This window comes from Marmota monax, unplaced genomic scaffold (genome assembly GCF_021218885.2).
Source record: "Marmota monax isolate L192 unplaced genomic scaffold, Marmota_monax_Labrador192_F-V1.1 WCK01_AAM20220418_F8-fsc00366, whole genome shotgun sequence".
Lineage (NCBI taxonomy): Eukaryota > Metazoa > Chordata > Mammalia > Rodentia > Sciuridae > Marmota > Marmota monax.
Window position 1 is genome coordinate 64,765 of NW_026693123.1, and position 23,939 is coordinate 88,703.

At 42.4% G+C, this 23,939-nt stretch overlaps 1 protein-coding gene across 3 annotated transcripts in view; it reads right to left on the reverse strand.

Annotated features, from left to right (window-relative positions):
- Nucleotides 1–2,993: 2,993 nt before the first annotated feature.
- Dapk1 (death associated protein kinase 1) overlaps nt 2,994–23,939 on the reverse strand; it is a 189,457-nt gene continuing 168,511 nt past the window's right edge. For all 3 annotated transcript variants that reach the window (XM_046455009.2, XM_046455010.2, XM_046455011.2), the window contains 7 exons: nt 21,821–22,043; nt 14,690–14,878; nt 12,742–12,939; nt 11,559–11,697; nt 10,126–10,246; nt 7,652–7,840; nt 2,994–5,521 (listed from right to left, as the gene is read on the reverse strand). In XM_046455009.2, the coding sequence (XP_046310965.1) occupies nt 4,289–5,521; nt 7,652–7,840; nt 10,126–10,246; nt 11,559–11,697; nt 12,742–12,939; nt 14,690–14,878; nt 21,821–22,043 (2,292 nt within the window). In that variant the 3' untranslated portion in view covers nt 2,994–4,288. The remainder of the gene's footprint in view (nt 5,522–7,651; nt 7,841–10,125; nt 10,247–11,558; nt 11,698–12,741; nt 12,940–14,689; nt 14,879–21,820; nt 22,044–23,939) is intronic.

The following is a 23,939-nucleotide window of genomic DNA, read 5'->3' on the forward strand; positions in this document are numbered from 1 at the left end:
ACAACTTGCACATCATGGTTTTTACTATATCCACAGGAGATGAATTATAGTCTGGTTTCTTGCTTGTCCAAAGGCTTTCCCAATTGATCACAGTTCCTGGTACTCAAGTCCCCACCCTGCCTCCTGTAATTCCTCCATGACAGGTCACAGTATTGTGCAGTGAGCTCAGTAAGCCTTAAGCTCTTGATTATAAAGATTCTGGAGTGTGACTTCAATATTTCAGGAGCCTGGAGATCCAAGAACCCGATGAGCAGGTACCTGTCCTGAGACCTGCACACAACAAAAGTTAAACAGTAAATAATCTAGCAATCCCTTCATTTGTTTGCCCAGCATCCTCCCCCTTCTTCAGTTAACTGAACACCTTTTTGTGGCAATTTGCTCCTCCCCATCATCAGTCCAGGGAAGAGGAACAGGGGCACTATCATATAGGCACTGTCTCTCTAACCATTGTGATTCTCACTGGGATGGCCACATGACCCAGTATGATCTAGTCAGAGGCCTTCTCTGGAATGTTGCACACAGATGCTGCAGGAGTCAGCCCTGGCCTCTGGTTTTCTGTCTGCTGTTATGCCCCAGTGATGTAAGGTTCCTTGAGGTAGGAGAGACTGAGGCTAACATTCAGGATGGGGCTGGTAAGAATGCGAGGTTCACTCTTGAAAGCAACCACAATTTTGATACTAATGTATTCCTTAATATATCTTTTATTTAGTTTATTCCTTAATATATCTTTTATTCATTAATATATAAGTTTATTCCTTAATATATCTTTATATTTATATATATTCCTTAATATATCTTTTCTCATTATAAAAGAGAACTGTATTCCTATAGGCACAGAGACAATCATCATTATCATTTTAGTATTTTTCCTTCTTTCCTTTTTATTTCTCTGCACATTGTTCTTTAACTCAATCTTGAGATTTTTATTCAATTATGGTTTTGTCACCTCTAGCATTTGTCACATCTAGGTACTAGAGGTTGATCAGTTGTAAAATTCCTAGCCGATGCCCTGGACAAATGTAATGTTTAGTTAAAGAACAGCAGGAAAACAGGTATCTCCTGCTAGAAGCCTTCTCTTGTTCCTGGTGCTACCCACTGTTTCTCGGCATAGATGCCACAAACTTTCTTCTGTTCCTGTTGTCAGGATTAAAAGATGGCATTTGGTTCCATAGTTTAGCTATTGTGAATTGAGCTGCTATAAATATTGCATGGCTGCATTATAGGAGATGGCTGCTTTTAAGTCCTTTAGGTATAAACCAAGGAGTGGAATAGCTGGGTCAAATGGTGGTTCCATTCCAAGTTTTCTGGGAATCTCCATACTGATTTCCATAGTGGTTTTACCAATTTGCAGTGTATGAGTGGACCTTTATCTCCACATCCTTGCCAACATTTATTGTTGCCTATATTCTTGATGATTGCCATTCTGACAGAAGTGGGATGGACTCTTAGTGTAGCTTTGATTTGCATTTCTCTAATTGCTAGAGATGTTGAACATTTTTTCATATATTTGTTGATTGATTGTATTTCTTCTTCTATGAAATGTCTTTTGTGAGTTCCTTAGCCCATTTATTGATTGAGTTATTTGGTTTTTTGAGTTCTTTATATATCCTAGAGACTAATGCTTTATTGGAGATGAATGTGGTAAAGATTTTCTCCCAATCGGTAGGCTCTTTCCTCACAAGATTGTTTCCTTAGCTGAGAAGAAGTTTTTAATTTGAATCTATCCCATTTGTTGATTCTTGATTTTACTTCTTGCACTTTAAGCATCTTATTAAGGAAGTCAGATCCTAGGCTGACATGCTGAAGATTTGGATCTACTTTTTCTTTTATTAGGCACAGGGTCTCTCTGTTCTAGTGCTTAAGTCTTTGATCTACTTTGAGTTGATTTTTGTGCAGGGTAAGAGATAGAGGCTTAATTTCATTTGGCTAAAGAGGGATTTCCAGTTTTCCCAGCACCATTTGTTGAATAGGCTATCTTTTCTCCAGTGAATGTTTTTGGCACCTTTGTCTAGTATGATGGTTTAACCATATTTATGTGGGTTTATCTCTGTGCCCTCTATTGGTCTACAAGTCTATTTTTGTGCCAGTACCATGCCATTTTTGTTACTATAGCTCTGCAGTATAGTTTAAGGTCTGGTATTGTGATGCCTCCTGCTTCACATTTCTTGCTAAGGATTGCTCTGGATATTCTGGGCCTCTTATTTTTCCAAATAAATTTTATGATTACTTCTTCTATTTCTATGAAGAATGTCATTGGGATTTTAATAGAAATTGCATTAAATCTGTATAGCGCTTTTGGTGTCCTCCAATAGATGAATGGATAAAGAAAATGTGGCATAGATATTCAATGGAATATTACTCAGTTTTTAAAAATGAAATTATTGCATTCACCATTAAATGTTGGAGAATATTATACTAAGTAAATAAGCCAATCCCAAAAAACCAAAGGCCAAATGTTTTCTCTAATATGCAGATGCTAATTCACAATAAGGTGTGGGGGGCACTAGAGAAGAACAGCATTAACTTAGACTAGACAAAGAGAAGTGAAGGGAAGGGAGGAGAGGAGATGTGATAGGAAGAATAGTAAAACAAAACAGAAATTATTACGTTACATATATATGTGACTGCGTGACCAATGTGATTCTACAGTACAACTCAGACAAATGAGAAATTATATCGGATCTATTTATTATATATCAAAGCGCATTAATGCATTCTACTGTCATGTATAACTAAAGCAAATAAAAAAAATTTAAAAAGATAAATAGGAACACAAGAAGTGAGAACAAATGTTAAAATTATCTGGGCTGTTTTTACTTTCCCATGCCACAGTAAGCATCAATAATAAGTAAGCACCTAAGAAAATTTGATTGTTTTCCAACCTCTGGGGCTTTAGGTTTAATGGCTTTCTGGATTCATGATTGGTTTGTGAGGTGTTGATAGGGAAAACCCAACAAAGAGAGACAACTGTTTTTGAATTAACAAACAACAAATCCAATGCAATAAGCAAGTTTATTTATTAAAAAAAAAGAAAAAAGAAAAGCAAACATTTCTTTTATGACATATTATAGATTAAGTAAAAATACCAGTATTAATATATAGGTATATACATTGTGTGTGTGTGTGTGTGTGTGTATACACACACACACACACACACAGATGATATAACATTAACACTACATGCTTCTCAGGACAGAAGAATTAGGACATGTTTCCCTCATCAACTTAAAATTCTATCACAATGTCAAATCACTGCAAGAAAGCCTGTTCCTGTATTTTCTTTTTTGACGTCAAATACAAGAAATTATCAAACCAGGATCTAAATGTGGAAACCATCTTCTATACACCAACCACAACAGACTGCCACAAATCATGAGCCAGGGATCTTCTGAATTCTTACATAGGTCTTCACAACCCTACAACTGTGTCAACCTTCTACCTGAGATGAGAGAGGATGATGAAGCGTGACAGTTTGTAGGTTTCATGTGCACATTCACATGGACATTGCAACAAAAGCCAAGTGGAAAATGTTTTTGTAGAACAACAACACTGGCTATGAAATCACCCTGGAGGAGGATTTCGTTGTCCCCTTTCCTTGCTGAATGAAACAGACACCCCCACCCCAAACACCAAGAAAATAGAAACAAAAACAAAAACTCAGGGTGAAGCACCTCTGGCGATGATGAGCATACAGCAAGGGACAGAGAGGTAGCGTTTCCTTGGTGACAGCGCCTGGCTGACTTAGATGATTTCAGACACACCCTCTTCTGCAAAAGGCACTCACATATTGTCTGTTTATAAATCATACAGTGGGGGTCCAAGCATGGGAGTCTCTCCTACAAATATAAAAGATAAGTTGAGGAGCTGGTATAACAAAGAAAAGAGTGTAAGAAATATACATTGTGGATAAATGTGCGCTTTCTCAATAAAGTAGTTTAAAAAAATTTCATTGAAAAGTTATGAATTCCAATAAAATTACTGGTAAGAAGCAAGGTACTGTAGGACGAGAGATGAAGTCCAAAACACTGATAGGACAGACACTAGTTTTTCAAGTGGCCAAAATGAAGGATATTGTCTACCCTCTTGACTAGAAAGACCATCCTCAGACAAAGGATAGGTGTGAGGGAGGGAGATGGTGGCAGGGAAACAGGCAAAGCAGGAGGGAGGGAAGCTAGCATCTTCAGAATGTGGGCGCAGGAAGGAAAGTCCCAAGATCTCCACTAGAAAGGATGAATTGCATCCCTTGCTTCTGCAGTTGGAAGAAACCCTGTCCAAGTCCAGGCTACCTTCACCGGGACACCACAGAGCTAATGGAATTGTAAGACGTGCCACTATTGCAGCTTGATGCATAGGCTTCCTGGCCATTGCCATCCAGGTTAATTTTGAACACAGAGGATGCCTTCAGTAAAAAGTCTGCAGCATCCCTGCGACCCAGCTCCCTCAGTTTGGACATGAGGATGCCTACTGTGCTCTCAGGGTAGGAGGTCCATTCCCGTAGCAGGGCATGAACTGGGCTGGGGAGGAAATCTCTAGGGGCCCCAGTATTGGTGTTGTACTTAGCCACGAGGTCCGGGAGGCCCAAGTTCATGGCCAGAAGGCACCAGTCCTTCCCCATAGGGTCAGGTGGATCCAGTAGGCGACTCAGTTTCCTTCGTGTCAGGAGGTTCAAATCCGATGCGTGGATGTCCATGCCAAGACTAGCCTGTGAGTAGACATCATGACACCCAAAGCAGGTGATGCTGCTGAAGCTCTCCTTGTACCCACCCATGGTATTCGTCAGGGAACTCTCCTTCAGGGTCTGTGCTCGGAAGAAATCTCGTGGCTGGTAGATCATAACGGGCTCATGGTGCTCTCGCAGCTGCTGGGGGCTCAGGTAGTGCTTCACTGTCAACAGCCCCGGCAATGTGGTGGCCATGACATTCTCAATAGTACTGCACACCGAGTCCAGCAGCAGGCAGCACTTGATCTTCTCAGTCTCTAGCCCGCGTACCTGTACTTCGATGCCCTGGCCATGGTTGACCAGCAGCACCAGTAGCTCTGCCCCACGGTTGGCAATCTTGCAGCCGCTTACCCATAGGCGAATGTCTGCATCACCCTCTGTGCTCTGCTGGTGAATCCACCGACACAGGTTCACCTGAACTTTATGAAAGATGCCACATGGGAAGGGGGTAAGATGCTCCACAGGGACAATGCGCACACCACCGTACACCATCACCTCGTCCTCTTCGTCTGTCCAGGAGCGCTGCAGGTTATCTGTCTTGATCAATGCAGGGACATCCACCATGGTCCCGCTGCTCAGGTCACGGGCACAGATGTCCATGGCATCCAGGATCTGCAGCAGTTCTTCCACGTCGCTATCGGGTACCAAGCGCTGGATGTCCTCCATGGTGTAGCGGCCCCTGTAATGGTGCAGGGCCCGGGGAGTTTCCACCGAAAGCAGTTTCCCCAGGACATTGGTGCAGAGCCAGCGGGGATCCAGGAGCAGCACATCCTGCACAGTTTCACTCTGTATTATGTTGATCTGTCAGAGGGGATGATACAAAGTCACCAGTAGGAATGGAACCCAAGGCAAAGGCACCCATCACTAAGAGCACAGAGAAGTTTAATCCCAGCGAGAGAACCTGAGCAGACCTTCTAAGAAACCACACAGGGCAGTTTCATGGATTCATCTCTAAAATAATGATTCCACCCAAACTAACTTGAGAACATAAGAGAGATTCTGAGAAGCAACTACATATGACTCTCAAAAAAAAAAAAAAAAAAAGGAAAAAAAAAGACAATGAGAAAAGGGGGAAGAATAAGAGGACATATGGTAATCAAACACTGCAAATACTGCAATGGGTAATTTTCAACTTGATTCTGAATCCCAAAATAAATATGTAAATGAATAAAAACATCCATAAGAGAAGTTATTGGGAAAAATAGAAAAACCTTTGTATAAAGATGACATAGCCATAGTCCTATACCAATGTTATGTTTCTAGAATATAATCATCAATGGTATCAGATTATGTGGGCAAACATCCATCTCTTTGGAGATATAGATTAAATTATTTAGAAGTACAATGTATTGACACTTTAAAATAAATATGTAAATGAACAGAAGAGAAACCCAGAAAATACAGCAAAAGGTAAATTTAGGTGTAGAGTATATGAGGATTCATGGCAGTGTTCTTACAACTTCTCTCAACTTTTTGAACTTTTTCAAAAAAGGATGCAGAATGTGGTATTAATATGCCATTATGTACATTTTAAACATACTTCATAAAAAAAGGTCTGGAAAAATATACCACCATGATAACAGTTCTCCCCAAGAAAGAAGAGGAATGAGACCAAGATAGTGAACAAAGGAGACTTCAGCTCTTTGGATCATGTTTATTTCTTCAAGAAACCAAGTGGGGCTAGGTGTGGTGGTACATGCCTGTAATAACTAGGCATTAGAGGGGCTAAGGCAAAAGGATCACAAGTTTGAGGTCAGCCTACAAGACTCTTACCAACTTAGTAAGACCTTGTGTCAAAATAATCGAAAAGGGCTTGGATGTAGCTCAGTGATAAAGCACCCCTGGGTTCGATCCCCAGTACCAAATACCAAAAAAATACAAAAAATACAAAAAACAAAAGTTGGAAAAGAGAAAAATATAACAAAAACCAGAAGTCACTCTTTGTTTTAGAGAACAGCTACCTTTCCTCTATTTCTTCTCCATTCTAGGATAGTGCTATGAATAACAGTGATCAGAACATGTTTCTTCCTCATAGGGATTTCAGACTCTACCTGTTGGCAACAGGTGGACTCCTCTTCACTATTTTGGCTTAGGCCTTTGGATGCCTTCCCTATATGGTTCTGTTCAAAATTGAGCCTTAGACTGAAAATTCATGACATGACCCTGACATGGCTCTCTAGATTAGAGAGTCAAGCTTCTGGTTTTTAATATTTTCAGAACTGCTTCTAGCTGTTAATATTCAGAATAGCTACTCTTGGCCCAGAATAGCTCATGCTGTCTCCTGAATTTCATAGGATGGATTTCTTTCCTGGAAATGGGCAAACAATGCAATTAGAACAATATTTCCAAACTGCATCGCAGTGCTGAATGTCACACAACCAAGAGTTAAGATTTCCACTTTTCTGTCATTTCTAGCAGGCATCAGTTGCTGGGATTTTTGTGTACTCCAATTATGATACTACTTATCTGTCTTAGCATATCCAGTCATCCTCTCAGTTAGGTCACCTCACTATCTTTTCTCAATTGTTTGTCAACCTAGGATGTCTGTTTGGAGCCGGCACCTCCCGACACCAGGAGCAGCTATCCTGAAGACTGCCAGGAAGACTAAGGAAGAACCAGGTGCCCAATGAGGGGAAAATAGACCTAATCACCTAGGGCAGAAGTCCTGTACCCATGATCTAACAGGATTTAGAAGATAAAATAAACCGAAGAAAACTCAACAGCAGCTGCTAAGGTGAAGCAGATGCAGAGAACTGCAGTTCTAAAAATCAGTTGATGCTATAAAAGCAACACAACTAAAGATATTGTGGGTAACTGGGCCATTTCCACTCTGTTACCCCATGCTCATCCATACTTCAGGAGCTGGATTGTGGGACAGAAATGGGTTCCTGGAATCCCTTGAGGACATTCCTGGCTCCGGGTAGCCCTTACCTCGCCTGTGCTGTGGAGCTGCTGTGCGATGCGCCTGAGGTCCTCCTCACTGGCCAAGGGGTTCAACTGGTCCTGAACATCATACATGAACTGCTGCAGTGACATCAGTTGATTGGGCCCATTGAGCTTCCTCCAAGAAGGCAGCGTGGAGATGATTTTCTCACAGAGGTGTGTCATGGGAGGGCAGCCCTACAGGGACAGGGCAAGGCAAGTTAGCAGAGGGTGTTAGGAGGTGGAGCCCAGTGAAGAGGATCCCATTTATTCCTGCATGCTGTGCATAACCCTGGTGAATGAGTTAATACTTTGCTTGTGGAGTACTGGGGTAATTAGTGTTTTAGTGCACCTGTATGTAAGCAAAATCTATCAAATATACAGTTGTGTAGAGGCACTGTCGATCATGTTAAATAGATGGTGAGTCTTCACATTTGTTTTGGAATTGTGGACTCAATCCATCAACTAAAGTTCATCAACTCTTCTTGTTTTACTCATTTTTTCCCTCCCTCCTTCTTTTCTTCACTCACTTTCTTATTCCCTCATTCAATGGTTAGTGACTATTTCAGTAGAGCAGTGGTCACATGGTGAGCACAGAGAAGTAAAGAGCATGGGTATCATTATCAACATGAGAACATTCATGGGGACTATTGTCGAAATGCTATTTCAGATTAGATTCATTATTGGTAATTGGCTTGAAATTGGTTTTTAACCTTTGAAGTTGGTTAAACAAACACACCATCCTAATTAGACACCACACAAGCTACAAACCGCACTGCATCCTTAATTGGACATCTGTCTCCAAATCACATTTTTTTTTGTATCAGCTAATTCTATTTCCTAATTTAAAAAAAATCTCAGGGATAAAGGCAGTTTATTTGAGGGGTTCTACCTGCCTGTCCTTAGAAGTTCGGGGGCATCAGTCTGTCCAGCAGCTGATGTACCACATTTCAGCTCAAAATCTTCAAGCTCCCTGGGAATAGAGGCCCTGATCCTGACCTGGGGGAGCACCTGGCTCTTCACAGGCTACTGTTTGTTCCAAGTTCACTGCCCACTGGCTTCTGGTATCATGTTCCCAGAAGCCTGCCATCTGCCAACTGTGCCATGGGACTTTGACAGGAAATTGAGGATATCTGAGGTGTGAGGTCAGGATCTTCATGAAAGGAGAGGGTTTCCTGAGAATTCTGAAAGCCTGTCTGGAATGAGAGTCTGTTGCTGGATGTTCAGGGTTTGGGAAGGGGAGATAAATCATGAGGTGGCCCCACTGGGTAGGAGAGGGAGAGTCTAGACTCAAGCTTGGGCAGCAGGGACATGCCTGAGAACAGATTATCATTTTTCCATTTTAGCATGTTTTCCATTTAGCAGGTTTTTCCATTTCTTACCAGCTTTGGAGAGCTGTTTGTACATTTTAGATAAATAATATTTTATCTGTCAAGTGCACTGAGAATGTTTTTCCCAGTTCAGCATTTTATTTTTTTAATTTTTATAATTTTTTTTACCATCTGTATATATTTTAATCTTTATTTTGTCAAATAAGTATACATTGTTAGAAAATTTCTAGGGTTGTTTTTACCTTGCTTACTCAGTCCCAGGTTATTTTAAAACCATATTCTCCAAAATTTACATTTGGGATATTTACTGCTTTGTATTTGCATACTGAAACATTTTAATCCATTAATTTTGGGTATCTATCTTGTAGGATAGTTCAACTTTACATTCTGGGCAGCTAACCAATGAAATAGGATTTTTATTAAGTAAAAGTTTTCCCCACGAAATGAAAATAATGTATTTGTTTTCTGTTAAATTTCTATAGATATTATGATTTATGTAGACATTCTCTGAGCTGTTGCTATTTAATTAATTATAGAGCCTTTATACTATGTTCTACTTATTCTTTCAAGAAACTCTACCCACTTCCTCCCACATAGATACTAACTGGAATTGTATTAAATTTATACAACTTCACAAAAAGTGAAAAATTTACTTATATTTTACCTACAGCAAGAACACAATCTCATTCTTCTTGTTCTCATATAATATCATGTCCTTCAATAAAATTGTAAGTAACTGTTTTTATAATTCTCTGAATTTTCTAAACATGTTCTCCAGTAAATTTTGCTAGTGACTGTTTTTCTACCTTTCAAGAGTTTTCCTAAACATTCCAAAATAAAGCACTTCAGAATTGCTTTTTAGTTTGTAAAAAGCAATTCCATATTTAAGCAAAACATGAAAACTTTAAGAATTTCATGCACCAGATGGCTCCCTTTTGCCTATTACAACCCTCCATCTCCTATCATTTCCTGTTTCTCTCTCTTCCTGCCTCACCACAGAGAAATTGGACAGCATTCCCCACCCCACCCCCCCACCACCCAGTTCTGGGACAGTGAAGCCATCCCCTGAAAACTAAAGCAAGAGAGAGAAGCACCCTGCTCCCTGCTGGTAACAGCAACAGTTGGGTCCAGACCCCTCCAGGGTATACTCACCAAAACAATCTGACTCCGAATTTCTTGCAGGTGATTCCGAAGAACTTTTATGTCCTTAGACCCAGAAGCTCCAGCATCCAGCACAAACAGCTTATTTGAAATGTGAAGATCATTCCCAAACCTATGGCGAGAATAGGTGCCTGAATCTCTCTAGGTCTTTTCATGGAGTGGACAGGTTCATACTTGCCTCAGTGGCTTATAGGAGGCAAGAAAAGTCCTGGTAACCTTGCAAAGGCCTCTCTGTCCCTGCCTGGTCACACTAAGTGCAGAGGTCTGGGGGAAATAACATGCACTCCGAGAAACACAAAAAGGAGCATGGGGTTTCCACACATCAGCAGGAACACAGTGTGAAAATATGTCACCTCCGCCTGAGGCAGGAAAGGGATGGTCGGTGTGCTCACTTTTCAATTGAGAAGAAGCGATGTTCCTGAAAGCAAAGGGACTAGTAATAAAGATATAATTTTGTGTTCTTACCTGAAATTGATAATACAATATTTGAGTTACTAGTATTTATATAGAGCTGCAGATTCAAACTTTCTTTGATGTAACCCTTGGTGGTTCAAGGGTTAATGCTTTTGAGGCTTGGTCCCTAGTGTGTTGATGCAGTGATGAAAACTTTAAAAGCTGGGGCTTAATTGGAAATAATTAAGGTTATTGGGGTGTTACTCTCCAAAAGAACTAACATAGTTCTCATAGAATTCCAGTTAATTTTCATGAGAGGATTGTTATAAAATATGGAGCTACTTGTTCCAGCAGATGATCACTCCTTCTCCTAGGTGACCCCTCTAGGTTGCCATCTGTTATGATGGGACACAGCAAAGAAGGGCTTATCCAGATCTAGCTACCTAACAAACTATGAGCTAAATAAACTTTTTTCTTTGTAAGTTACCTTCCTCATCACAATAATGGAAAAAGGCAAATATAGATTGTGCATATCCATGTATTATAAATAAAGCAAAAGGTGTACAAAGTAATACTTCACAGGAAAAGCACTCTGATCTATTCTATTGTGTTCCACTCTTCTCATTCTATCTCATTATAGAGAGAGTTGGTCATGACCCCCTATATAATTTCATAATCCACTAATGATCTGTAATATGTTTAGAAATACTGATTAGTGCTATAGTGATAATCGTGGGGGAGGGGGACTCTGAAAACTACAAGAACCAACAAAAGTTATCTCTGGGCAGCGGTGCTGGAACATATGGAAGGAAGTGACATGCTTTTTATCAGGTACTCTATTGGATTTGTTATATGTGTATTCATTACTTTGTTAAAAGTTAAAATACAACAGAAAGATCAACCAAGAAGGAAAGGCCTTTGATTCCTCCATTTGGGTCCCATGACTTCTGTTTTGCTTCCACAACAATGATTCAATTCCTGAGGTAGGAGGTCTCCAACTCCCTGGATGGAGACCCAGTGCCATCCCTCACCTGTTCTTGATCTCTTTCAGCAAGGAAGTGTCTTTGTCATATCCAAACTCGCCTCCAGCTGGACGAGGGACATTCATGATGTCAGCATGAGTGGCCACCAGGACAACTCGGAGTGGGTTCTTCAGCTTGCCGCCAAAGGCTGGGGACAGACAATGAGACCTGTCAGGAAGCTGACTCTCCTGTCCAGGTGAGGGGCCACATTGGCCTCAGGTCAAGCTACCTCTCCAGGTGATGTGCAAGCTGCCCGCTGACTTGAGGGCCCCATGCCATCTGTGCAATGCAAACCCTACAAGACCCCAGGCCCAGCCAGCAATAGACAAGCACACTCCCAGGCCTCCAAGAGAATTCTCAGCAGTAGACAAGGACCCACCTCAACCCAAAAGGCACATTTTCAGGGCTTCCTTCAAATAGCCCTTTCTGTGTGAGGGAGAAGATTTTACCTCCAACAAGGGGAATGCCCTTCACAGAACCAAGAAAAGTTCTGAATGTAGCCACACCAGAGATGGCCCAGGAGAAACTACATGACATACAGGAGGTGCCTCTCACTTGCAGGAGTGTTTAAAAAGAAAACAAGACAAAGGAGAAACAAAGGCCAAAGTGGCAGCACCCTGAGGGGGATTAAGCCCAATTTATTTTATCATTCTATGCTTTTCTGGAAAAAGACACTGACTTTTTTTTCCCCAGAAAAAGATGCCTCTCCTATTGTCTGAAAAGAAGTTCATCACATGTTATCTTCTCTTAAGAATAAGGTCAGGCCAGCTGGTGCTCTTTTTCCAAGGCTCGATGGATCTGCAGGATGAAGCAATTCATTCTGCTGATGAATTAGGGACCCTTTAGGAAAAGAATACAAGCCATGGAAGGAGGATTCAACTTTGCACTCAGCAAAAATGACTGCAGTTCTTGGGTGTAGAATAAGTTAGAAATTGCACTGAAGGAGTGGCTCCATTTGGGCCTTTGAACAGAAATTTGTGATCATGAGACAAAAACTCCCTGCAAAACCCAACAATGAGCTGGACCCCAGGAAGCTTCCCAGTGTGGATGTCTCCTAATGAAAGGGTAGAAGAAAGGGAGTCACAGTGGTGGGCCACATGCAGGGCCTGCACCTGTTCCTTCCCTAGAGGCAAGGCCAGAGCACAGGCAGGAGCAGAGCAGGAAGTATGCTCCCCCTGGTGGCTCAGCTCACCTATGGGTTCTTCAACTGGGACTAGAGACTTCAGGAAACTGAGCCAGAAAATCACTTGGTTCAGCTGGATCTCATAGGGTTCTTCTAGACTAAAAACGATGACATGGATGGACGTGGGATCATTTGCAGCAAAATAGTCATAGCAGCAGAAATATACAGGATTTCCAGAGAATTCCCACACGCTGAAATCCCCGACTCCTACAGAAAAAGAAAAATAAGGAATACTATCCCGAAATACCACCAACTTCAATCATAATATTTCTAAGCACTCGGGGGATTCCAGGAGGGCTGATGATATCTATGGCATTCACATGTACACACCCACCTAGTTACAGATCCACACATGAATCCTTATACACATACATCATGTGGACCCATGTCTGTTTCCCTAGTTCTATCTGTATCTGCTGTCCTGTTTCTTCCTAAATACCTTCAATATGGCATCTATAGCTATATCTACATCATAATTACTCATGATAGCCTGGAGAGGTATGGGTGAGTATTTGTGTGTGTGCACCTAGATTCATGCATGGCATTGTGTGTGTGCATATATAGGCACAAACACACACATACTTTGTTTTTTCTCTTAAAATATTGGTGTATAAAAATAGGAAAGACACCAAAAAGTTTCTCCTGTCAGCTTACACAGAAGCATGTATAATGCATCCATAATGACACAGCTTGATACATGTTCACATACATATTCCATCTTTACATAGAAAGCTGACTCCCGACAAAGAAGGAGCCAGAAAGCAAACTGCCCTCCTTTGTCCTAAAATTCAGAAGATTAATTGAGCCAATATGAAAAAAGGTTCTGTGTCAATGAGAGAACATGTGAGAAAAGATTCTGTGTCCTGAAATAAGTTAGGATTCCAAAATAAGTTACATTTGGCACATGACAGAATTACAAAATATTATGGGGGTGCTATCCTTGGAAGAGAGTGATACTTAATCTCTTGGGACGTTAGTTTCCATGAAAGTGAGTTGTTATAAAAGGTCAAGACTGGCTTCTCCCTAGTGTCTGGCTCACCATGCAATTGCTCCATTTTGCATAAACTCCCATCATGAAGCCAATGCCATGAAGTGACCCAGTGAAGGGGCCTTCGACAGAGGTCAAACCCATGGGGCCACCCAAATATGGACTTCCAGAACTGTGAATTAAATAAACCATTTTCCTTTATAAAATACCCAATGTAGGGTATTTCAATAGCACAGAAAATGGACTAATATAGCCCAATTTTTCAGTTGCACACATAGTCTCGGGAAAATTTAGTAGGCTGTCCTAGGCCACAGAATGAGTTAGAAGCTGTTTCAGGTTAGAATCTGGGTATTTAACTCTAAAACCTCAAGCTCTCATCCTTGGCTTTAAACTGCCTCTGACAAAGCAGGAGACTCCTGTCCAAATGACTTAGGACCAACCAGGAGCCTGGCAAGTGATTTGCTGGTTGAAGGGAATCTTTTCAGGAAAGACTTAAAGCCTCTCCCCTTGGAAAAGCTTGAAAGAACACATTTTAAATTTTGTTGATGGAAAATCTTAGCATTAGCTAAACTCTAGATAGCATTAGCTTCAGCTTTAGATAAATATAAAAATAATCATTCTCTTACTTGGATCAACAGACTACTAGTGGGTGTGTTTTATGAGATGTCCCATCTAAGTGGGTGTTCAGTTCTAGTTTTAAAAAGGTATTAGTTTACATATTAGTCATTTATTAAGCATCTGCTGTGTGCAGGTGCTTCGCTCAGTGCTAATGATACCCTTGTGTGTAGTTTTAATCTTGAGCTGTGTTAGCCAGTAGTGTTTCAGTCTGGGTCTCTCCCAGCTGAACTTCTGTTGGATTTTATAATAATCATGATAGATACTGTCTCGGACAAATCCTATTTGAGGAATAACTTAAAATCCCATCAAGGGGAAAACAGACATTCGTTTCTGGGGCCAGGTGAGGTATACCATTCAAATAGGCATTCTGGATGTCGATGGCCTTGGTGGACTGGTCATCGGTAGAGCAGTGCGGGTGGTGGGATGGGGCCACGAACACCTCCAACATTCCTTTAGTGAGGCCCGGCTCAAACATCATGCTGCGGCTCCTCACACTCACGTTCTCACAGCCAGGGTACAAGTTGTTGATGCTCACAGAGACTGCAGGTCAGAAAGAAAGGAAGTAAGACCTTGTATAAGGCAACATGTATGTTTGCTCTTCCCTCCCAGCTTCGCTGTGTGTTTTCCTTTTCTGAAACACTGCCCAATCCCCATCTCCCACTAGGCCTCAGGCTGATCTGGGTATGTGCTCTGTGGTGATGCTGCCCAAGGAGGTTGTGTAGACATTCTCTGTCTACCCACCTCCCAGACTTCTCTTCTGCCTTGTTCTGTGAACTGAGAGGTTGACCTTATAGACTGCATCTTTCAGGCTTGTTTGCCATTTGATTTCTGGAGAGGAATAGCCAATGGGAGGCACAGGAAAAGGCAGGAAAGCCTGGGCATTCCTCCCCTCTCACTTCCTGATGCTTCTCTGATACTGGTTGTGTCTCATTCTATGACTCTAAGCAGAGCTCCAACATTCCAAGTCCCTCTTAGGTTCCTGTCTCTTGTATGTTCAGCCCTACAGTGGTAACAGCCTCCCTTTCTTGCCAATCTCTAGGTCTTCCATGTTTCCTGGGGTTTGGACCATGACTCCTTCTTCTTAAATTTCTGCAGGTGTATTCTCCTCCAGGACCATGGTGGACACAGATGAGCACCACTCTTATACATGAAATTATTTTAGGTTGAATACGAAATTATTTTAGACAATGGTAAGCCACAGCATTAAATAACACTAATCAAACAGCAAGAAAGTTTTGAAAATACTTTTCAAAACACACAGCAAGTTTTAAGATCCTTTTGGTTGCTCTAGCATTAAGTCATAATCTATGCCATTAAGATTTTAGCATGGGCTGGGGATGTGGTTCAAGCGGTAATGTGCTTGCCTGGCATGCGCGGGGCGCTGGGTTCGATCCTCAGCACCACATAAAAATAAAATAAAGATGTTATGTCCACTGAAAAATAAATATTAAAAAAAATTTTCTCTCTCTTTTCTCTCTATCTTTAAAAAAAAAGATTTTAGCATCTTTTTAGCAAATGCTGATCTTCTCTTTCAAAGTAAGGGAGCAGGCAACAACACACTGTTCAACCTCACTGCATTTATTTTTACCAGTGGTGGTAGTTTTCCATTTATGGCAAGGAAATTAAACTGTTTCATTTTCAAATTTTAATGTACTTTAGTAAGTAAAAAGTGAGTTTTAAAATAATTTACATAAAAACAATGGTAGCAAGCAGGTGTGCATGTGGGGGGCAGTGAGTAACAAAATCTGTATTCTCTTTGTATGGGTTTACAGCCTGTGCTTCCTAACTATCTCCACTGCTTGCTGGTCTACCCATCACTCTGTAAGGTAGGTAAGAGGGAAAAGGGCAATGAAGGACAGGCATCAGGTTTATGCACCAAGAAAAATTCAGGAGTCATAAACCTGAGACAGTGGGGAATCTTATCTAAACAGGCAAACAGATCTGGAATGCCTAACCTTCCCCAAGCTGTAAAGAACTCTAATTCCTTGAGGGAATTATTACTTAAAATTCTGGGACCTAACTACAATAGATACACATCAGAAAAGTGGGGTATCACCCCCAGCTACAGCTAATTATAACCCCTCAAGGAGCTATGGTTTCCAAAAAAAAATTTCCATCATTATCTCTTGCAACCAGCCTTCCCTTATTACCAAAACGATGTCAGAACCATCCTGTCAACTAGAACATCAAGACCCTCACAAAGAAAGCATGCTGAGGGCCATCCAAGGGGTAATATACCAAAACCAATTAAGGGTGGACAGGAAAATGGAGGCAAGAAAAAAAGACTCAGTCCCCTGAAAAGCTCCAGCCTAGAGACCACCTCGCCATCCTCTTTGTGAGGCAGTCCGTGCAGTCCCTATGCTGTACGTTACTCTCGCTTCTCACTCTCTTTACTAAACTTTTGCTTACTACTTTGTGTTTTTCTGGAATTCTTTCCAGTGGAGTCAAGGACTGTGGTGGCTGCCCCAGCTCAATGTGGCAGGCCCTAGCCCTATAACAACCCCAACATGTGGTGAAGCCAGAAGCTATCTGCTTTATGGCTGAAGCTCAGACCCTGGCCTGAGGTAAGTGTTCCGTAAGTATTTGTACCCTTAGTTCACAACGGGTAATGAAAGACGCTAAAAGTTACCCAAGAAATGACCATTTCACCGAGTAGTGTGACTTTCAAAATTGGTGATCCAAACACAAAAGCAATCCCATATTTAGAGACCAAAGAATTAAGACTCAGGGGATGGGTAACAGGAATAGCTAAAGGAAAGAGCAAGAAGGAGAAAAACAGACAGATGGATGAGGCTTAAGTACAGAAAAAAGGAGGGAGGGCAGTAGGAGAGGCAATTTAATATATATTTTATTCTGATTATAACAGTATAATGTTTGATAAAAAGAAATGTAAGATAAAAAATGAAATGACCTAACCCCAAAGGTTAATTTGGTCCACATCACAGTGTGTCCTCACAAATCATTAGTTCAAAATAATGGACTTTGGTGATTCCCAGGAATGGGTTCATCCTTCTTCCTGTGCCCTGACACCTGTGCCTAGGACAACCATTTGTTAGGACCAGACCACGTTTAGTGGCCTCTGGGCTTGTGCTTGCTGAAAGCAGGCAATGTTTGGTAAGTGGTCATTATTCCTGCAACTCAAAGACAGTTTACATGGAGAATATAAAAGGTTAGGGTAGGGCGTGGATATGATTAAAATAATAGCTTATAGGGGAACCCTGAAATCACAGAATGAAATTTTTTTTAAATTTTTGTAACTGCTGCCCCCCCCCAGTGATAAAAAGGGGCAGACCCCAATGGAGAACCAACCCACTTTGGCACCAGGGTCATAAGAGATTTCCTTAGCAAGCTGCTCTCTAGTGAGGACAGGAACAACCTCTCAAGTGTTCCTCCCATGAGAATGGATATTTTCCTCCATCTTGCAGGGCTTCGACTAAACAGCCACAACCCTCAGTGGGTGATAAAGCTAAGTGAAACATGCAGTAGCAAGATGATGAGCAAATGTAAGATCTATTGGAGGTTGGGTCTCCCCCCCCCCCCCCCCCGTGTGTCAGACAAGTGTGTGAACTCAGAATCCTCTAATGCCACTTTCTTCATCAAGGGCTGAGAATTTGTGAAATGGAAATAACATAGCCTCCCTACCTCCACCTCTTCTCTAGTACTGCTCTGATCAAAGAGGACAATTCTGATAGTGTGAGAGCTTTAACTGGAGGCCTAGCAATATTGTAAGCCGCTGTGAACAGGGCCGGCCACATTCCACCCAGGAGAATGCATACCATGTCCTGTCTCCTGCCTGGGAGCTCAGCTTTTGCCTCTAGTGTTTTTGTAGGAATGGCAACAGCAAAGAGTCAAAATTTTAAAAGCAAATAAACTTCTTGATGTCCAACTGATGGACATATTCCCATGTGGGCATATCTCCAGTAGAAAGAAATAAGGCCTGCCAATTCCAGAAGTTGTTGTGAGGAGGGACAGCAGTGCCACTGGGAGGTGACAGTGCTAATGTTTGTAGAATCAGGTGACTTCCCTGGAGGCACATACTTAGGGGTAGTCTTTCCTGTGGTGTCTATAAGCAACTCCTGTTTCTGTTCCCTAGTATGCATTGTCCACTGCCAGAGCCCAGCTCCCTACCACTTGTACTTTGGGGCCTTATACTTGTGCCAGGCTCAGCTTTTTAGAGAATGTTCTTTCCTGCTGATAAACAGCTGTGAGGGATAGGAGTGATATGACCTATCCACCTCAGAGCTGGCAAAATCTTCTCTGGGTTCAGCCCAAACCCCAGATGTGCTTTCTATGACATCTCCCTCAACTCAAGCCTGCAAAGACATGTTAACCCCACCAGGGCAAAAGGAGGAGATACTGTGGGGCCCATGGGTACCACTCTTACCTCCCTACCAGCTGCAAGCAGGTGCTGGATTTATGGTATAGGAATATCATTACTCCTGGGACTGTTTACATAAATATCCTGCCAACCCCTCTGGAGCAGATGTGCCACTTGAGCTTTAAGAAATATAGGCAGCTATAGATGTTATACTTCTTCTGCCCTTGTCTTGACTCTCCCTCCAAGAGGCTACCTAACCTGGAAGAACCTACCTGGGTCCAATTCAGCTCTCGCATTGACCAGGTGTGACCTTAGCTCAGGGATCCCACATTCCATAGCATTCCTGTCCTTTCTCCACTGATCTGAAATATCATTGTTCAGGGTAGAATCTCATACATGGGATCCAATGTCTATATTTGCCTTCTTTCTCTCCTGTTCTACTGGACTCCTGAAGTTGGGGGGCAGATGGGGACCATGTGAGCCTATATCCTCAATTGGAAGCTGTCCTCCTCCTCCCTATAATCACTGCTAAGCAGGAAGGTTGAACCAGAGAGGCCAATTCTTCCAATTTCCCACAAGAAGTCAAATATTCAGGTTTTTAGGTGAGATCTCTTGATTTAAACGCTATCAACTAATTCAATTTATCTTTTCTCCTGCCTAACTCTAAAGAGAACATGGCAACTTATCAGGCCAGGCCTATGGTAGCTGGTGTTCACCACAACTAGGCAGCCACACCTTGTATCTCTAGGCCTTGGGTTACTTCTCTATGAAATGCATTTGATCTACCTCTGAGTCATGGAAATCAAATGAGATAATCCACATGCAGCACCTGGAACCCAGGTTAGCATGACCTTTGATTTTGGTGTCCCCAAGGAGCAGCCACCTCACAAGCTGGACAGACTCTTGGGCTTCTCTGGTTTCTTTCTGGTGTATATTACATTATTAAGACTTGAATATCTCCAGGAGGACTTCCTCAGAGTTGTGCTTCCTGAGTGAATGATGTTAACTCCCAGGGGGCGAAAGTATGAGGAAGGTTTTCTTCCTTCAGCATCCTCTGAGATGACAGGATGCAGGAAAGACTAAAAAGAGAATCACATGGGATTGATTGACTTAAGCGCAGCATTTATTCTCCTAATTGTCCTCTTGGAGAAGCAGGGCTGCCTATTAGATGTGAGGTAGGGGAAATGGAAGGATTCAGCTGGAGTAGGCACCTCTGCTCAGGGTAGCCAAAATAACAGGAGAAGCTGTCTCCTCACTAGACCTGCCATGGCTCTGCTGAGAGCAACTGAATAGTTCATCTGCTCCAGCCACAGATGGTCCTCCAGGAGATCTTCTTTCCCAGCACCCATGACCCAACTGTCTCCAAGCATTGACTTGGATGTGGTTGCTTGCAGCAAGGTTTGTTGACTACAACCATCCTGAATGGTATTTTGCCAACATCCCACTTCAGAAACTAGATATGGAAAACTGAACAAAGGGAAGAGAAATGGAGACATTGTTTCTGAGGAGTTGAACAGCAAGTATGTATTCCCTCCCAGGGAACTCATGCCACTAGATCTGGGCTCCTGGAATACAATCTTCACATCAAATTAGGACTCAGAAATTCAAGACCACTGTCTGGTGCTTGTGCACTAGTGCACTCATTTACTGCCTGTCTCCCCCACAGAAGTTCAGACCAGTGATATTAACCCTCAGTGAGAGAAAGCCAAATCCCTCTAGCACCAGGAACTGCTGGAGAAGCAGCAGTCACAAAGGCTGGCCCTAATAATCAAACTTGGAAATAAATCCATTGTAAGAAGATATAACTAATCTCAAATAAAGCCAAAATGACAGAGAAAAATGGAAAATAAGTACATAGAAATGCACTGGCACAGAGCATTCAGGCACCAGATGCTCCATGAATTGGCAGCTAGGACTCCACAGCCTACTGTCCTATCAAAGTTTCTGTGATACTGGTAGAAACATCCCATAAGACTGTTGTGTGGAATACATGAGGCACCTTACATATCATATTTTGCCTAGTTCTTGGCACAGCTGGTGCTCAATAAATATTAGCAGTCTGTATTAACAATATTATCACTATAGTAATTACAATTCCATTTCAGTTATTTCTTCCCCAGGTTCCCAACTGTATAGCTATAGTTAGGGACAAGAAGTTGAAAGGGGAAAGTGAATCTCAGCTGGCTGCCCCTGACTACTGCACTCCTCAGACATCCTTCCTCACTGAGAGAGGAATGCACAGAAACACAAACTTCAAAGTATTTGTTTTAACTTACAGAACAGCTATAACACCTCTGTAATATCATGTACAAAAAAGTGACTCTGAGGTACACAACTTCAAAATTGACATTGTTTAGAAATTCATGGAAGGACTCTATTCTTACCCTCACAAGCATTCATTCTATCCCTCTACAGTGGGACTCTGGAGACACAATACCCACGATTGCATAGTTTTCTCTTGCTCACTGTGGGTATTTTTCCTCTCAGGAGGGGTGTTTTATCCTGCAGTTCTGGGTGTGATTCCTGACAGCCACTTTCAATGAAATGACAGATGTACCCACAGAAGGTAGGGAGGACAGCAGAAGCTACTTATTAAGAAGGGTTTATGTGACTGATAGATAGATCAACTGTAAAACCATTCAAGAGAATTGGAAACCACTAACCAACTTTGAGCTAAGCAGAAACATGCTTCTTCAGGAACCCAATTTTGTTATTCTGGGCTCTCATATGACTGAGTGTACCCACAGTGCTCCAGCAAGAAAGGAGAAGCAAGTCCCCTCCTGGGGCTGCTACTGGATCTGGGCTGTGCTTGGACCTGCATTAGTCCAAGAGCAGAGTACTACGCTAGAACAAACTCAAGTTCTACAATGTGCACAGTTATTACTCTGGACCTTTGTGATTGATTTCAGTGAGGCCCCTCCTCTACTATGGCTCAGTAGATATGAGTCCAGATGATATGCCATCGCTGGATGAGAGAGGGTAGACACAAAGTCAACAGCCAGCCAGAACCACATGTGAAAGCCAGCAAGGAAATGGAATCTGGGCATCCACAAGCCAAATGACCAAACCAGAGGAACCTCTCATCCTCAGACCTTGACCAGAGAGCCAGAGAGAATGCAGAGCCACAACTACTCTAGACCCAGCAGCCACACTGAAGCTCCTACCTGTTGGCTTAGCAGTTAGGGGAGATGGTGGGAATCTGGTGGAATTGGTGGAGGAGAGTCTGGGCCGGCGCCTTCTGAAAAAGCTCCTCAGCAGACCGCACTTGAGAGATTCCACCAGGGTGGTTTTCCCGGAACCTGAGTGGCCAAATAGCTTGAGCTTGATTCTTGGCTGGAGATTCTGTGTGGGTCGGAGCTGCTGGATGAAGAGCCCTCTGTGAGTATCCTGAATATAGAGGGAAAAGAGCCTGTTAGTCAGAGGCGGGGACAGTGGGAGAGTAGCCCTGAGCATACTTCAAGTGATGATTTCCACCTAGTCACCAGTCTGCACTTGACACTTGTAGTACAGATTTTGTTCTGTATCCACCAAATTTCTTAACATTTCAGGCAAATTTCACACACTATGCAAATCACCATTTAAAGTATCCCATTAACAGGATTTCAGTACATCTCCAATGCTCTACAACCATCACTGCTCCCTGGTACCAGAGCACTTTCCTCATCCCAAAGGAAATTACCTATTAGTATTTTTTTGCCCCCCCCCCCCCATCTGCTCAGCTTCTGGCAATCACTGCTCTGTTTCTCTCTCTCTGGATTTGCCTATTCCCATGGCATGTTTGATGCATAACAAATAGGTGGAACACTTGTGAAGCCATCAATTTAACTTGAAATAGGATGAGCCCTCTTTGACCAGCTGGAAGCCCACTTCTCACTTGTGTGGAGGAACTGTTTCCTTAACTGCACCATCAAGGAACAAGAGGGCAGACCTTTTCCTGTCTATGCAGGGTCCGGCTCCTTCATGGCACTGTCACAGCACAAATGAAAAGAGCATGTCCTGTTTTGGTGGAGGGTCTACTTATTTGATGGTGGTACAAAAGGATGGAGCCTATTCCTCTGTGTGGAGTCTCATTCCTTAATGGGACTGTCAGGGGATAAGGCCATTACTCTCTGTGGAGAGTTGGTTGTTAGATGGCATAATTGTGGCACAAGAGGGAGCCCTATTCCTATCTGTGTGGAGGGTCTGGTTACTTGACAACACAAGGGAATGGAGAAAAGGGGAATCACAGGAGCCAAAGAGGACACCTCATCCCTCTTACTTCATTCTTTCCTGCTCCTCCAAGAAGATACAGAAGTCTCCCCTAGACAGAATCCCCACGGATTCACTCACTCATTCATTCACTCACCCACATGAGGTCTCATGTACTAAGCCCAGTGCTAAGAACTGGAAGGAAGAGTTAGTCTCAGCCCAGATCCATATCCTTGGGGAGATACAGAAGTGAAAACAATTTGATATCAGATATACTGTAAGTGCTATTAATGTAATGGTGCTATCAAGGTGTTCAAGGGCACCCACCCAGCTCAAGGTCTGTACAGTGGGGCATTCCTCATGACACCCAGAGTTTTATCCTGCCTTCACATGCCATCCTTATTTCTATCACCTCCTGCTCTGCTCTCTAGCAAGGACCTGTTTGGAGTTGTTGCATGCTGCCTCAGGTCTCTTCCTTTACCGGATTTAGTTTGGCTCCTATGCATCTCACAAAACAAGTCTTGCCTGTCATTTTTCCTACAAGCCTCCTCCCCAGGTATGCTCAGGCTATGCATGGCCTCATCAAACTATAGAGTTATATGAAGCTCTGGCTCTAGACCAGGAGCCAACTCAAGGGTAGAGATGGTGTCCCTAGCCCTGGCACATGCGGTACACTCATTAACAGGTGTTACATAACTGACTTCACTCAGAGGGGTCCCAAGCAAGAGCATCTCAGTGAGATCTCACGACTAACTGAACTCATTTCTTCAGTTCTAAATTCTGAGAAATGTTCATTTTTTGTTAATCTATTCCAGTTGAGCCACTGTTATTTTTTTCTTTAACTGTGTGTTTACAAATACATATAACCCTGTAGAAGAGTTACAAGTTTCCTAAACAGTTTCCAATTTCTATTCTGGGATCAGTTGTTTTCAGCCTGGGTAACGCTTCCCCCTAGTGTGCACTGTGGAAAGCTGCAGAGGTATTTTTGTTCTCAAAATGTTGGGGAGATGCTACTGATGCTGGAAGTTAAGTGTCCCCACACCCTTGCACAAAATAGCTCACACAGTGAATACTCCTGTGTCCCCATAACTTTTG